General features: G+C 47.4%; 1 protein-coding gene across 1 annotated transcript in view; it reads left to right on the top strand.

Annotated features, from left to right (window-relative positions):
* Positions 1 to 16,271, top strand: part of Arhgef33 (Rho guanine nucleotide exchange factor 33) — an 84,781-nt gene extending 68,510 nt beyond the window's left edge. Inside the window, exons 15-18 of the mRNA XM_037198017.1 lie at positions 717 to 881; positions 2,409 to 3,252; positions 8,969 to 9,105; positions 15,848 to 16,271. Of these exons, the coding sequence (XP_037053912.1) occupies positions 717 to 881; positions 2,409 to 3,252; positions 8,969 to 9,105; positions 15,848 to 15,977 (1,276 nt within the window). The 3' untranslated portion in view covers positions 15,978 to 16,271. The remainder of the gene's footprint in view (positions 1 to 716; positions 882 to 2,408; positions 3,253 to 8,968; positions 9,106 to 15,847) is intronic.
* The last annotated feature ends 340 nt before the right edge of the window (positions 16,272 to 16,611 follow it).

Here is a 16,611-nt window from a genome sequence, read left to right as displayed (position 1 = left end):
AAGAGGGGAGGGGGTGGTTAGACTGGCCACGGGAGGGAGACACCCGTGGCCTGGTGGAAGTAACTGGAAGAAAAGCACCTTGGCTCTCTTGTTCCCTCCTATATTGCTTCCCTTAACTTTCCAGGTTCAAAGTTGCAGTTTAAAGGTCTGAAAATGTTCATTGAACACCTGCTGTGTGTTAGGTACTGTTGTGCCCAGTGAATATACCGCAGTGAACAAAACAGCCACAAACCTGTCATGTGGGGCTTAGTCTTAGAGCCGGACAAGGAAGAATAAGTTAGGTGTTAATGAGTGGAGGGGATAAAAGTGTTGGGGTGTATGTGTCTGAGTAGATGTCACAGTTGGAGTAGGCATCCTCTGGGCCTCAGGGAATAGAAGCCACCCATAGCAGAGCTTCTAGATTCCCTTAAACACCCCGTCCATCTGGGGAACATTATCATTTCTCTAGGGGTTTCCAGCTAGAAAGCCAGCATCCCCTGACCCAGTGTCCTCCCGACAGGTGTGTCTCAGTGCCATCCTGTATCCCCAAGCTCTTTTCAGCCACCTGCCAGCTGTTATGTAAGCAACCTGGCTTATAGAGGGCTCCGGGGATAGAGAGCCCACCACAGACAGCTTCATCTGAGAGGCCAATCTATTTTTCGTCACATCATCTCTGTGTTCAGAGAGCCAGTCTCCTAGAATGTGCAACCTGAGCTTTATTATTTCCGTTCCCTTAGGTCGTCTATGGCAAAGCTGTACAAAGGGCTGGCTTCCCAGTGTGCCAATGCTGGCCAAGATGCTTCCCCCACCGGGGGCCCGGAGGCTGTCCGTGACAGTGGGATGCACTCAGAAGAAATGCTCCAACCCTACCCTCCCGCGCCCAGCTCGGCCCCTGCTGTCACGTGAGCATCCGTTGCTATATCAACAGCCGAGCCGCTGATCTGATGCTTGGATCCCAGAGAACGCTAAGAGGCAGAGTTAGGAAGTGCTAACGGGTGGAAAGTAGAAATTCACTTTGTGAGTTCCTTCAGCTCTTGAAGCAGTGTACAGTAAACAGAGGAGGAAAGGTCTGCATCACACCCAGGCCAAACTATGGCTGTTATTACACTCTGTGTAGGGAAAATAAAAGTATCAATATTCCAAAATAAGAGTATTGGTGTAAGGTCAGTTTTCACTTTTTTTTTTTTCAGATTTGTAAATGTGAGTCCTAAATTTCATTGTAAGATTGATGTTTTGCAATCCTTTAAGATACTCAGTGTTAGAGGCTGGAGAGATGGCTCAGAGGTTAAGAGCACTGGCTAGTCTTCCAGGTCCTGAGTTCAATTCCCAGCAACCACCATGGTGCTTCACAACCATCCACAATGAGATCTAGTGCCCTCTTCTGGTATGCAGGCATATATGCAGGCAGAACACTGCATACATAATAAATAAAAAAATCTTAAAAAAAAAGATACTCAGGTTAGTATCACATAAGCGTCCATATACATTTCTGGCAAAGAATTAAAATTATAAATAAATAGAATAAAAATTTTGGTCAGTGTACAGTAGTTCATTTATGTCTGTCTGGTAAATAAGCAGAACAACAAAAATCCTATTTGATGGGTGTGCTATACTTGTTAAACTGTAAACATTGCTGTGTGCTCCCAGACAACAAAACTCTAGAGACCCTAGGTAAATTCAGATAGCTTTTACATTGTATTAATGTTTTGTGGGTGTGCATTTGAGATCACAATCAAGATGCTTTACAGCCACGAAACTTTTAAAAAGTTTATTATAGAAATGCAAATTTTACACATTTGAGTTTATCCTCAACAACAACAACAACAAAAAAAACCAAACCAAAACAAAAAATATATAGTGCTTTTGCAGAGGTCCCAAATTTAGCCAGGCGGTGGTGGCGCACGCCTTTAATCAGGCCAGCCTGGGGTACAGAGTGAGTTCCAGGACAGCCAGGACTACTCTTAATGATCCTGTTATCCTGTGTTATCCCCGTCCAGAGTTCAACAGTTTATTTCGGAACACACTTGTCCATGTGGGAAGATCTAGAGGCAGTACCGAGTTTACTTTCCAGTATTCTGTATGTGACGCTGCCACAGCAAAGGGAGAGAAATTGAAAAGGATGTCTCGGGAGTTGCCTGGTGGCAGGGAGGCTCGGAGCTTCCACCGGGCCAGTGATAACGTCAGCCTTTGTCTGTCGGCCATGTGATGCCTAAGTGACTTTAGCTTGGAAGTCGAGACAGATGCCTTTCCTGGCCGCTGTTTCCACTCTTCCAGGCGGATCTAGGGATTCCTGAGAGATCTCCCTAGTTAGTTAGTGGAGCTTGGTAGGCATTTGGGAGGGGAAGAGAGGAGCTGGCCTCGGGCTGCTTGGCTTGGAGCGAGCTCAGCACTGTTTGATCATCTGTCTTGTGTTGTTTCCCTCTTTAAAGACATCTGATGCCCACGGCGAAGAAAGGCCAACAGCAGCAGAGCCTCATGGAGAGCATGCAGCCCGGGAAGCCGGGGGACTGGGAGATGGAGGGCAGAAAGCACGAGCGGCCCGAGAGCCTGCTGGCCCCGGCGCAGTTCTGCGCGGCCGAGCAGGACGTGAAGGCGCTCGCCGGGCCGTTGCAATCCATCCCGGAGATGGACTTCGAGCCGTCCCCGGCCGAGCCGCTGGGCAACGTGGAGCGCTCGCTGCGCGGGCCGCCCGAGCTCCTGCCGGACGCGCGCGGCTTCGTCCCCGCCGGCTACGAGGAGTTCGAGTACGGGGGCGAGATCTTTGCGCTGCCCGCGCCCTACGACGAGGAGCCCTTCCAGGCGCCGGCGCTCTTCGACAACTGCTCGCCCGCCTCGTCCGAGTCCAGCCTGGACATCTGCTTCCTGCGGCCCGTCAGCTTCGCCATGGAGGCCGAGCGGCCCGAGCACGCGCTGCAGCCGCTGCCCAAGAGCGCCACGTCGCCGGCCAGCAGCAGCAGCGCCTACAAGCTGGAGGCGGCGGCGGCGGCCCAGGCGCAGGCGCAGGCGCACGGCAAGGCCAAGCCGCTGAGCCGCTCGCTCAAGGAGTTCCCGCGCACGCCGCCCGCCGAGGGCGTGGCCCCGCGCCTCTACAGCACGCGCAGCAGCAGCGGCGGCCGCGCGCCGCTCAAGGTCGAGCGCGCCGCCGCCGCCGCCGCCCACGGCCCCACCGCCTCCGCCGCCGCCGCCGCCGCCTCCCGCGGGGCGCCGCGGACCTTCTTCCCCCAACAGAGGTCCCAAAGCGAAAAACAACCTATTTTGGAAGTAAGGAGGAAAGTAAAACGAGCCGAAGCCCCGCCTCGGCGCCCTCCCTCCCTCCCCCGGGGGGAGCCTAGAATTTCAGGGCCAGCCCCCACCCCCATCCTCACCCCCCCCCTTCCCCGGTTCCCTGGGCGGGGAGGGAGGAGGCGGAGCCCGTGCACGCCCGCGGTGACTTGACGGGGCTCCGGCCTGGGTGGCATTGGAAGGCGAGTGGCCGGGCGGGTAGCACACCCAGAGCACGAAGGCAAGGAGAGAGAGAGGAGACACACCAAGAGGAAGGGAGAGACGCACACCTAGACAGTGAAAAAGAAAAAATGAGTGAACTGATTTCTTTAGGATGCACGGCCTGCTCGGTGCACCTCCTGGTCCAGATGTGCAAAATACGGAGCGTCGTGTGCTAGCCGCTCCCACTTGTCTTTCTTTGTATCTGGGGAGGACGCACGTTGCCCCGTCTCAGTGTCGGCTTCGAAGTTGGTTGCAAGGAGAATTCATTTTCGCTTGCTTTCTCTTAGCAAAGGCTGTATTGACTCCAATGCACCTTTAGCTTCGATGAATGTTGAGGCATGTTGGTGGCTGTCCTTGGTGTCTCCAAGCCTTGGAGTACGTAAAAGTGTGTTCCAACCCACAACCACAAAGAGGCAGGCGGTTCCTGGGCGGACACACAGGTTTTCAATGTGGCAGAAACCATTGATTAAGCTCATTAACATGATGGCACTCACCAGTGCCGGCCACCTTTCACTCCTTACCAAGAGAGTGGGTCAAGTTGATGGTTACAGACTCATCTAATTTCCCAGCCAGCACAGTGCCTGCTGTGTACCAGCTCTGTGTGCTAATTACTGAAGCTTCAGAAATAAACAGTCCAGAATGCCCCACAGGCTTAGCACCTGGAATTACGATGAACTGGGGGCATATAGGAGGGAGATCTAAAACCTCTTGGGGTGATCATGTTAGAGAATGCATTCTAGGTACATTGAATATCTGAATTAATTTTAAAAGCTCCTTAGAAGCTATGAGGGAAGAGCCAGGTAATGAAGCTTAAAAAAATAAAAAAATAAATAAATAAATAAATAAATAAATAAATAAAAAGACTCGGGCATAGAACAACTGAGTATGCTTTTCCTTTGGCATGCTGGGAAAAATGGAAAGAAGGCCCCAGAAACAGGAGGGGAATGGATCATGACAAGCCCTGGAGTTTGCTGCCCACCTGGGTTCCAGGAATCAAACTGCAGAGGAGAAGGACACCCAGTACTGTAGTCTAGCAAAACCGCTTACGTTGTTCAGGAGTCTGAGATTTTTCTTCTGTCTCTGGTTTCTTGACTCTAAACCTTAAAAAAATTTCTTGGGTAAAATTCTGAGACAAATCAATCTTAGGTAATATGGAGAGTTCATTAAAAGGGGAAATAATAGTACCAGATTAAACAGGGATGCAGACAGAACCTTACATCAAGCTTAGAAGACTTGTAGTCCATGCTTTAAGAATGCCTTTATGCCTGGCGGTGGTGGCACATGCCTTTAATCCCAGCACTCAGGAGGCAGAGCCAGGTGGACCTCTGTGAGTTTGAAGTCAACCTGGTCTGCAGAGCAAGATCCAGGACAGGCACCAAAAGGACACAGAGAAACCCTGTCTCAAAACAAACAAACAAACAAACAAACAAAAAAGAATGCTTTTATTTACATGTTTATAAAAATGTGAGTTTTTTGCCCTAATTCATGTGTGAACACATAGCAATAACAATATGCCAGCATTCCCTAACATGTGAAGACCCAAATCAGGTCAAGAGAAACCAAGGAAGAATCACGCAGAGTTCATGCGAGAAGGGGCTGTGTGTATGTGTGTAGATATACATGTTTCTGCATGTGTCTGTAACACATGCATGTTTGTGTACGTGTATTTATGTGTGTGTATCTGTATTTAAGGTAGGGAGAGGACTGGGACATGAGCTGCACAGGAAGGATAACCCTGTGAAATTATATCCTTAAAGGGGTCCGTACTCAGCTGTTGGGGTGAGCAAAACCATTTGGCTTCAGTCTGCTGTACCCCACCTGTGACCAGAAGACCTAAAGCCGGTTTTAGTGTCTTCACTGACAGGCAGGAAGAAAGACAGTGTGCTTCAATGCGGAACGCACCTGACTGGATAGTAGGAACTCTAGGTTCTAACCCAGGCTCCCTACCAAGTAGTCGCCTGCTTTGGACAATTCACATGGCTCCCCTGTGCCTCCAGTTTTCTTATCTACGAAAATAAGATATTTAGGGAGCTGGAGAGATGGCTTAACAGTTAAGAGCACTGGCTGCTCTTCCAGAGGACCCAGGTTCAATTCCCAGGACCCTCACTCATGGCATCTCGAATCAGTCTGGAACTCCAGCTCCACGGGATCTGATATCTATATCTTGTCTCCTCGGGCGTCAGGCATGCACATGGTGGCAGACATAGATGACAGGACACCAATATAGATAACAATAAGTTGATATAAAAAAGAAGACATTGAGTGGACAACAAGATGGCTCAGCAGGCAGAGCTGCTAACCTGAAGGCTTGACTTTGGCTCGGATCCTTCAAGATGGCAGGGGAGAACCAACTCCTCAGGAGTTGCCTCTGACTTCCACAAAGGCTCCCTGGCACCTGCATACCTGAACTCACACACAGGCAAAGAAAAACCACTGAAGTTTTGGCTGGTGAGACTGTTCGTTAGGCAGAGGCGTTTGTCCCCATGCCTGATGACTTGCATCCCCCCCCCCCCAGAACCTACACGGTGGAAGGCCAGCTGATTCCTGCATCGTTCTCTGACCTCCACATGTGCCATGGCATGTGGACCCATCTTTCATCCCAAATAATCAATGTGCTCATGATTTCTAAGAAGCAGGTTACCTCACAGCGTCATAAAGATCGGACCCGACGAGGCAGTTTGAGAGAACGCTTTGTAAAGTATGAAATACTGTACCAACTGAAGACAGTAGTAAGACCATGGTTCCACAGACAGATTTTCCTTGAACAATTTATGAACAATAATGAACGGAGAATTTGGTGTGGGTCCCAGTTAAAGACTACTTTAATGGAGGCCCACATGACAGGAGGCAAAACCAAGCTCCTTCCTTCTATGGTCTCCTAAATTCTAAGTTGGGATGTTCTGTCATTGAGCAGATGTTTTGGCTAGCAGTATAGCATTGCATTAGTCCCCACAGACACCTCCCAAAATGTGGTCTTGGAGGTAGTGGTGGATGCAATATAAAATATATATATATGTTTTTCAAGACAGGGTTTCCACCTGGCTCTGCCTCCCAACTGCTGGGATTAAATGCGTGCACCAACCATCACCCAGCCTAATTTTATATTTTATAAATTTTATCAATCCAGAGACTAGAGCCAGACCTACTGAGTCAGAAACTACTATTTAGGACTCACAGTTAGGTGTTTGCCATAAACAGTAAGTGCATTGGGCAGAAGCTTGCCTGAAACTGGTTTTCATATCTAAGTATGTACAGCAATTATGTATACGCTAGAGATTCTGACTCAGAGACTCCAGGCTTAAGAATCTGTTTTTTTAAGGAAAAAGCAAGTGTAGATGGTCCTAGGGTGCCAGGAGCATGCTTTGAGAAACATTGCACTAAGCTGCCAGGATGCTGGTCTCCGTGTTTTAGTTATGAAGTTTCGAATCTTAGCAGCATCTCAGACTTTGCAGGTCGGCTGCTACAACCCCAAGTGAAGGTCTCAAAGTCAGATCTAGATGTTTCCTAGGCAAACCTCTTGCTCGTGCTTTGCTCCTCTGTGAGCAGGCAGCCAGCTGTCCAGCTGGACTTGCAGGGCGCCCTCGGTGTGCTTTCTGCTTTGACTTCTTAGAGTCACTCAAGTTGAGCAGCTGCTTCTAGCTTGCTTTGAACTCACCGTCACCCCACGGAAAATAGTCTGTTCATGTAGGGTGTAAGTTTGTATGCATATCCAACACATACTTACATATGCACTTACGTATGTGTGCACATGGCCTGGAGAGATGGCTCAGCAGTGAAGAGCATTGGCTGCTCTTCCAGGGGACCTAGATTCCACATGACAGCTCACAATTGCCTATAACTCAGGTTCCAGTTGATCCAACTCCCTCACACAGACCCAACACAGGTCAAACACCAAGTACACAGTAAAAAAAAAAAAAAAAATCAGTATGTGTGCACATGGTAACACATCTCACATTTAAAAATAAGCACATACAAGAAGTGTCTTTATTTTTAATTGTACTCTAAATATGCACTGAGTTACTTAAGTAGGATGAAAGCAAAGTTTAGACACACCAGTTAGACATTTTTCAACAGGTCTGACCTCTTAAAAACTACTCTCCACTAAAATACAGAATTAGGAACAGGACTTTAAAATTATGGTTACATTGTTGATAGCATCCTGTTGATCTCTGTGTTCCTCAAAAGTAAATTAAACAACAACAGTAGCAAAACCCTCTTAATATTAAGTTTTCTTAATTTGTAGAAGGAGAAGCATACCGAGAGATACCAGGGGTCAAGTATTGGATTATTCAGCAAGACACAAGTGATGCCAGTGCAGAGTTTATTTCCTTTATTTAGACATGAAAACCAGTTTCAGGCAAGCTTCTGCCCAATGCACTTACTGTTTATGGCAAACACCTAACTGTGAGTCCTAAATAGTAGTTTCTGACTCAGTGGTTAAGAGAACCGGCTGCACTTCCAGAGGACCCAGGTTCAATTCCCAGCACCCACATGGTGGCTCACAACTGTTTGTGACTCCAGTTCTGGAAGTTCCAATGCCCTCTTCGGGCCTCCCTAGGTACCAGGCATACACACATGGTACACAGACATACACACAGGCAAAACACGTGTACACATAGAAGAAAAATATATTCTCTATTACTGTGTGTGCCATGGCAAGTGTATCAAGGTCAGAAATGTCCTGGACAGGTTTTTTTGTCAGCTTGACAGAAACAGGAGTCATTTGGGACGAGAATCGCCAGCTGGGAAATGCCTTTTTCAGATGGCTGGAGCCAGGTCCGTAGGGCATTTTCATGGAATAGTGACAGAGGAGGGTCCAGTCCTCTGTGGCGGCGGTGGGGGGCGGGAGGGGTCCTGCACCCAGGCAGGTGTTCTGAATCAGCCTGAGCAAACCATGGAGAGTAAGCCAGTACGTAAGGTCTGTCCGTGGTTTGGGCTTCGGTTCTCGTCTCTAGGCCACTGCCCTCCTTGAGATGCTGCCCTGACTTCCCTCAGTGCTGGACTGTTATCTGCAGTGTGAGAGGAAATAAACCCTTTCTTTCCAAAGCTGCTTTTGGATCATGGTTTTATTTATCCCAGCAATAGAAGGCGGAGGAGGACAGAGGGCATTTGAGGGGTCCACTTTCTCCTTCCACCTTTAGGCAGGTTCCAGGGATTGAACCCGGTCCTCAGGCCTGTGTAGCAAGTGCTTCTGCATGCTGAGCTATCCCATCAGCCATACGGTCTGTGCCTTTCGTTGTTAGTCAACTTCCTTGATTTACTATCTTCATCGGTGTATTCTGCTGTGGACGGTTTGCCTTGATTTGTAGAGAGAATTACACTCGGACAGTATTCCTCTTCCCACCTGCTCACCCCGTCACCCTAGGTGTGCTTTGGCTGGGACTGGAACCCACAGGTAGTCATGGGGGGGTAGGAGAGGCAGGCGGCAGAGCTAACTGTCCCACAGCCAGGGTAGCTCCTTTTTGGAAAAGAGTAAAAACACATGCCTCTTTTGTGTTTTCAGGAGATGCACTTAGAGGATGCCACCCGATTCTGTCCAAAGGAAGAAAGAGAGAGTGAGCAGACTTCTTTCAGCGATCAAAACCCCAGGCAAGACCAGAAAGGGGGCTTCCGCAGCTCTTTCCGCAAGCTCTTTAAAAAGAAGTGAGTAGCCCTCAGATAAAACAGTGTTGTAACTCTCTGCCCTTTGGCAGAAGGTGGAGGTCTTTACAGTATTAATTACTAAGTAGCCCGGTCTCACACAACTGGTTCAAGTTCAGTGTTTGTACCCAGTTTCTGAACAGAAGCAAACTCAGCTTCCCTGCCACTTGTTAAAATCCTCCCTGCTCATTCCCAGAGCGGTGTCCTGAGAGGAGCGAGCAGAGGGTGCCCCCTGGCCAATGGGCTGACACAGAGGGATCCTCTATGGGAGCTGGGTGTTCAGTTAGACCTTCCACACGTGGAGAGTGACGAAGGCATGCCAGCATTTCTGCCCTCATGGGCCTCAGCATCCCGGCTCTGAGAAATCTGTGTTGGAACTTGTAAAGGTTTTCCCTGAGTGAATGGATTGGCCTCAGGTCCTAGTGAAAACTTTCAGAGTGTCCATATTAGATGGGAAACAAAAGATGGTTCCTTCCTTGGTCTTTCTAAGTCTTATTACTTTGTGAAGCATTACCTCCCAGACCTTTTGGCCAGTGCTGTGTTGCAGTTTGGGAGGGGGGGGCAGGCTCCAGTGTAGATGTAAGGAAGAGAGAGATGACCCTTCACATTCGAGCAGCCTGCGACTCAGCAGTCTAGCCCCTGCCTGCCGAGGTGGCTGCTGTTTCTACCTCCACAGGTCCTCAGGCCTGCCTTCCTCCCCCTGAGGGTCAGCTCCTCGTTATTTACTTCTTCTTTTTAGAGATCGTTGTAAGTCATTTTCAATCTCGAGTCTCTATTTTAATTACTAGAAAAATTAAATGAAGATGTTATTGTTGCCCTTGGAGACTTACTGGGAAACCACTTTCTCCTGGAAGGTTGTTACTGGTCTTGATGATAGAGGAAGTGGGGAAAAGCCTACAGTTGGCTTTCTTTCCTTTTTTTTTTTTAATGATTTGTCTAATCCTCCAATGGGAGGGTGATGCTGAGATTAGTGGGTATCTGATTGTTGGTCCTTGCCTGTTGTTACTAGAAGGAGGAGGAAGAGGAAAGAAGAACAGCGGTTCTACAGTTAACCACAGCCCTACAGTCTGTCTTCTTCCCTGCAGTTAACCACAGCCCTACAGTCTCCTTCCAGTTTTGCTAGGCAACCCAGTGCATGCATGACTGTTGCTGGACCCTCAAGTCACTTTACTTAGGGACTGGGCTTAAGAACTGTTTATTCCTCTCCTGGATTACGGATTTAGGTTTTTCTCGATCTATAGCTGCTAATGACATGAGTTGGAAGAAGTAGACAATTTCCCAGTCTAAACTGGGGATTTAGGCTCTAGATCTTCGGAAGAACTCCAAACTCCTAAGGATGCACATGGCTTGAGTCTGTTGGATATTTTTTAAAGTCATAAGATTCCCCAAAAGAAATAATGCTTTGTTCCTCACTACCATTTATAATGACTGAGCAGTATTTGTTGGAAAACAATCAGCAATAGATCCGCCATTGGTTCCTTTACAAGTTCCTGTTTATCAAAGAGATGTAACAAAATGGCCTATTAGTTACATGACACATAGGGGACAGATCTGCCCCTTTGTATTGAGAGGGCAGAACTAGCAGCAGTGAGGAGGAGGAGGAGGAGCACTGTAGAAATGCACCTGTCTGGACCTGGCAGACTCACGAGAGAGTGAGTTCTCTGAAATAGGAGCTAGATGACCCTGCCTGGGTTCTCTGCAAAGTTTTCCTACACTGGGCGGAGATTGCTGGGGAAATCATCAGTCCTTTCCAGTATGTAGATTTGCTTTATCTGTACTCTGGCTTTATTGTAGCTCAGTCTGAAAAGTCACCCCAAACTAGATGAATGTGGTATTGGGCCTGTAGTTTTAAAGGTCCCCCAAAGAGAAGGCCATACAAATTGGCTGGATCTCCCTGCCCGCACAGACCCTGCGGACAACTTAAACTGGGGGCCCTCCAGACTCACACTGGCTATCTGCCTTCCGTCATCCTGCAACTTGGGGCATTTTTCTTAGAGAAAAGGCCAGTAGATTCTCATAGACCAGTCTGCGTCCGTCATAGTACTATCAACAATAATGGTACTGTCCTCTCTATTTAACATGTCAAGTGTTACCTGAGTGGAGGTGAAGGTGGAGCCACTTAGCTGACTCTTCCTCTGGCAGGCTTTCCTGCCTTGGAAGGTCTGGTCTGGGACAATCCACACCACGCAGGCAGTTCCCACTACAGCTTTGTACTTAGGGAGCTCTTCAGAGTCTTGGCAAGGGTTAAAGAGGCAACTTAACTAGCTTCTGGGCTTTTCATCTAAAGACCCTGGAAGGTCTGTTAAGGACCACACTCCTGCATGGTGTTACAGAAAGGGCAGGGAGGCCCCAGGGTATCACGGAAGGGCCTATGCCTTTAACTCAAATGTAAATCCACCATTCTTGTATCTGTGCATAATTCCAGGCATGCACAGAGGACCATGAGTGACATGGTCCCAGCCATTGCATAGGAACTTGTACTCTGAACTCAGGAATGTGTAGGATGAAAGATAAACCATCTCTTCTAGAAAAATCTATATGGAGATCGTTAAAGACTTAAACCTAGATATTTGTGAAAGATGAGGCGCAGGTAGAAACAAAGTCAGCCCTTTTGTGGGTCAGGAAGTCAGTCGGCAGCAAGCCCAGGGACCTTTCAGTAGCTAACCCTGGGTACCGGCCACCCCAGAGCCTGGCCGCCCAGGTCCACATGGCAGGCCCAGGAGAGCCAGCTGGGTTCCATCCGGGGCTTACCACCTTCCTCCCCTGTAGCCCCCCGGAGGTTCAGTCCTGTCTACACTGACACACTTTTTGTTCCATAGGGGCTTGTTTGGCTGGTGGCCCCACACACCCAGAATGCTGCTTCGGGATGAAGCTAGGCATGGAGCCAGATGCAACAGAAAACCCGAGAAAGGGTTCTCTTCCCTCTGAGGCTGGGAGGGCCGAAGGATTCCAAAGGCAGAGTCAAGTTGACATCATAAAAAAAAAATTCTGAAAAAAGTGCCCACGATATTTGAGGAAAAGGGTAACCCGTCTATTGTCTCCCATTTGCCCTGGGTAGATACCAGGTCATAGATCCCCGAAAGCGGTACAGAATCGGTCAGAACGAGGTCTGCTAGTTCAAAACTGAGCATGTTAAGTGACTACACATTTTAAATGGATTGATTCTCCGAAGCTGGGGAAGAGACCTGCTCTGAAAGGCCAATGTTTGACTGACTAGGATGGAAGGGAACTGTGCCCTCTAGAATACACATGGACACTGTCAGACCCTCACCCAGACTGTTGTTAGAGCGGAGGCCAATGCTTTTCATGCCTGTGTACAACTCTTACACTTGGGTAAGTGAGGATTCTTGGCTGGGGCGTAGCAGTCGGGAAGAGAGCATGTAAGACAGGGTAAGCGTAAGGCCTGTAGATGGTGCTTCCAGCCTTCATCATCAGTTCGGTGGGTAGTAGATGACAAAGAATACACCATCTAACGTCACCCTCTCTCTTCCTTTTAGTACTTCATCATTTAGATGATTATTTCTATTCCAGCCATCCTAGCCCCTCCACCAATTGCCTCAAAATTGATTTTCCTCATCACACGGTCAGGAATACTTCTGCAGGCCCACAGATTTGGATGTCAGGGAGTCCTCTTTGTTTGGTATCTTCTCAGCGGTTTGTGTATATGCCTCCTTTGCGGAACAGTCCATATAACAGAAGGCAGGACTCGAAGAATCAGTTGCTCATTTTATACTCATTTTCTCTTTAGAACCCACCCCAAGCCCCAGCCTCCCTCTTAACCACTTTGCAGTTCCATCCTATCCCATTTAATTTCCCATGTGATTTGCAAATTCAAGAGGGGATGCTTGAAAGGATAAGTAATTGAGGTCACCTAACTCTGGTTGGGAATGTTCCCCAGCAGGTCATCTGAAATCAGTTATTTTTAAGTGTCTTCAGTGTATTTGATTGTTTCCAGCACACACACACACACACACACACACACACACACACACACACACACACACACACACAGTAGACGAAATAGCTCCTACCCATTTGGAGCTTGTAGTTCAGAGTAAGGGTAGCTTAGCTCCAAGTTCTAGTGCATAGCATATAATTGGAGTGCTCAGTCACCACCCTGTGATTGCCACGGTTGACATGTCTGGCTAACAAAACAGGTGCCCCTCCACCTCCTCCGGCCTCTTCATGTGAATGCCCCAACACTTTCGAGGAGGACAGTCTTTCACATCAGAGAACCAACTCTTTTATGTCAGAGACGTCTGTGGTCCTGATTTCCACCTCCCTTCCTCATCTCCAGCTTTTCAGGCTGATCTGTAGCTCAGCTGTTCTTACTGACCTACCCACCTTGGATGTTTCTTCTTCTCTGTCACCTGAAGGGTCGTGAACAGGAAGTTCTGTGAGATGTGGATGACTGTGTGTCACGACACATTGACAGCCACCGTACTCTTCACTGTGGGTTCTTGACTGCTCCCCTAGTATCTGCTCAGATATGCCCAGCAGCTTGCCCTGCAGATGGCGTAGGGCATTCAAAAGCCATTCCTGTGGTTTACAAAGAAAGGGGATGAAAAGAAAACACACTATCTCCGTCTAGATTCTGCAGGTTTTCCCCCTACTTACGTACCCCGACCCCCTTGGAATAGTCCAGGTATACCTGTAGAGTGTTGAGCATTATAGAGCCAGCTCAGATTGTCTTGAAACAGGTGAAAATGAGCTTGGCTGCAGTAGAGTTCTGGATCTGAAAAAACGATTAGCAAGTTAGCCACTAGCTACTTAGTAGTTAATATTCAGAAACCCAGACTTTTGTACTGGAAGCAAAGAGGAGGTGCAGTTTGTAAGAAGAGCGGTTCAAAAAGAACAACCATCCGAGCTGAGTTTTGGAAACCAGACAGGGCGATTTTGGCATTTGTTTCAGAAATGGGAACGCAACTGGTGAAGATTTCTGTGGTCCTTGGGGCTGGTGGTGACATCAGAGCTTTCCCCTTTCCAGGTAACTCCAGTTGCATGTGGGAACCTCCAAGTGTGACGTGTTGGGTCTGGAGAGATAAGGTGTAGGGAAGAGGGAAACCGTGAGCTGCCGTCTCACAGTAGGTTAACGGGGAGGACAACTGAGAAGACACTGGTGCAGTTAACCCCTGCTTCCTGCCCCCGAACGCAAGGGCTTCTAGGCGTCCAGCTACTGGCAGACAGGGAGACAGTGAATAGCTGAGGTGCATCTCACTGATGTCGGGGGCACAGCTGTGCCCCCCAGGGATGGTCTGAGCTGGAGGGGGAAGCAGGGGTTCTGAGAGCTGAAAGCAAGCCTGGAGTTTTAGGGAGAATGTGAGTCTGTTTGCAGGAAGCTGAGGCTGGTCCTTGAAAAGAGAAGTTCACCCTACCTAGATACCTCTTCTTATCTCACAAGTATCCAGATGTACTGGAGCTGAGAGAGAGTAATTCTCCTCCATTTACTGGGATACAGTGGGAAAGTCCTCCTTCTAATCAAGTAAAAGCATGCTGGGTAGCTATGGCTTCTTTCCTGATATTAAATTGAGAAGTAAAAACTATCTAGTCCATTCATCAACTTTCCAGACATCTTTAGTCTTTCTGTAGGTCCAGTATTTTTACTTTATACTAGAAAAGGATGTTTGAATTCTTCCCAATAAGCTCAGTAGATATAGATTCATAATTAGTAAGAATAATTATTAGTAGCAAGGACTTGGGCTGGGTATAGATACAGAGCAATAGAGCACTTGCCTTGTGTGTGAAGGGCACTGGGGCCAATCCCCAGTACCACCAAAACAGAACAAAGTAAAGCAGCCATCCCAAAAAATAACCAACAAAAACCTCCCGAGCAAACAAAGACTCAAACCATGACAGTGAGAGAGCTGGGCGGCCAGTGATCCTACGTAACGTGTTCAGGGAGAGCGTTTCGGATGCAGGGTATGGAGACGTGGGTCACTTGAACAGGAGCTCCGGAGCATCTCTTTCAGACATCCCACACCAGGACTTCTGACACGGGGTCTTGGTTAGTGGGCTAGTTTTACCCATTCTAGCTAGAAGTTTAAGTAGTGAGAGGGCCCCAGGCTAGCTGTATGAGAGGTTATTTCTAGAAAGACTCCTCCCTCTAGGGACTTCTGACATGAACAGACTGGAGAAGGTACAGAGCTGGAATGGATTGCCCAACTGGTTTAACCAAGAGAAAGGAAGAACGCACCCTCCACTAGGGGCTCAAATGGACTGAGTTGACTCCTGACTAGTCGTGGGCTCCTGTGTGGTGCTTGAGATAACTGTATTGACTTCTGCGTTCTACCAAATGTAGCAATATGTGTGGTTGGTTTCAATAAATCTTTCCTTTAAAAATGAAAACAAGCACAAGCAAGAGTTTGTAATGTCATGTCTAGATGAAGCAAGGGCCCGTGATAACGGTTTTCATTTCAGGGCCTTGGTAATCTGCCAAGTAGTTATTGTCTTGAGTCAAAGATAGATGTTTTTGAGCCTTTATTCCTGTTACAACGCTTTCACATGGTAACTTACACCGACATACACAGTTGTCACAATTGTCCCCATGAAGCATTAGAGAGAGTCTGTATGTTCACTGCAGATTGGAGAGACACAGATCTTAAGTTTTGAAATTCAGGGGCGTGAAAATGATTCCAGATCTAGCAGGCAACTGTTTTACAAATGCAAAACAATTTGGATAGATAAACTATTTGAAAACAATTAAAACCAAATCAACCTGTACTTTATCTGTGTGCTGAGATTTTAGGTCCAGTGGATCAGAATACAGGGAAAAAAGTAATGAGAACCCCTCAATGGATCCTTCACCCACCAAACAAGATTTCTTCAGAAACCGACTTGCTCTTGCAAATGACCTTGACCAAGGAACAGCTGTGTAAACACACTTACAGTTGTATTGTCAAGTGGTAAGAGGAGGGGAAAGCTTGTCTATATCTCTGCAGGAATATATATATACATATATATATATATATATCAATGTATAAATCCCCGAGGAGAACTAATATAAATATTTACATACGAAACTAAATCAACATACAAGCAATTGAAGAGATGAAGATTAGTCTATGGCTAAGACTTGACTTAATGAACCTCAACACTTGGGAAAAGGGGAACGAAGACTTTTCACATCATTTCAGAAAAACATAAACTTGGAGGAAAATAAATGTTTGTAAGAACAAAACCTTGCACCTTGAAGTCATTCCCCAAGTATAATAATAAGCATGTTCATTTTTAGCATGGATGTGAATTTTGTGCTTCTTAGGAATTTGAATTCATAGCTTATGAATTCATCCCACGGTGCTTAGACTAATAAGCCCTATGTGAGGGTCCAGTTGTGTCTTGCTTCGTATCTTTCCAAACCCCAAAACAAAATATAATACCCTTTAAGGCAAAGGATTAACAGACCTGTATTTTACTTGTGCAGATCAGAGCTCTAGGTAATTTGTCCTTATACTCTAATTCAGAAGCTTCAAAACTTAAAGATACGTTGCTCTCGAGCTTGTACTATGGTTA

The sequence above is a fragment of the Peromyscus leucopus genome, chromosome 22 (assembly GCF_004664715.2).
Source record: "Peromyscus leucopus breed LL Stock chromosome 22, UCI_PerLeu_2.1, whole genome shotgun sequence".
Taxonomy (NCBI): domain Eukaryota; kingdom Metazoa; phylum Chordata; class Mammalia; order Rodentia; family Cricetidae; genus Peromyscus; species Peromyscus leucopus.
Note: the sequence above shows the minus strand (reverse complement) of the source record. Positions and strands in the feature narration are given on the sequence as shown.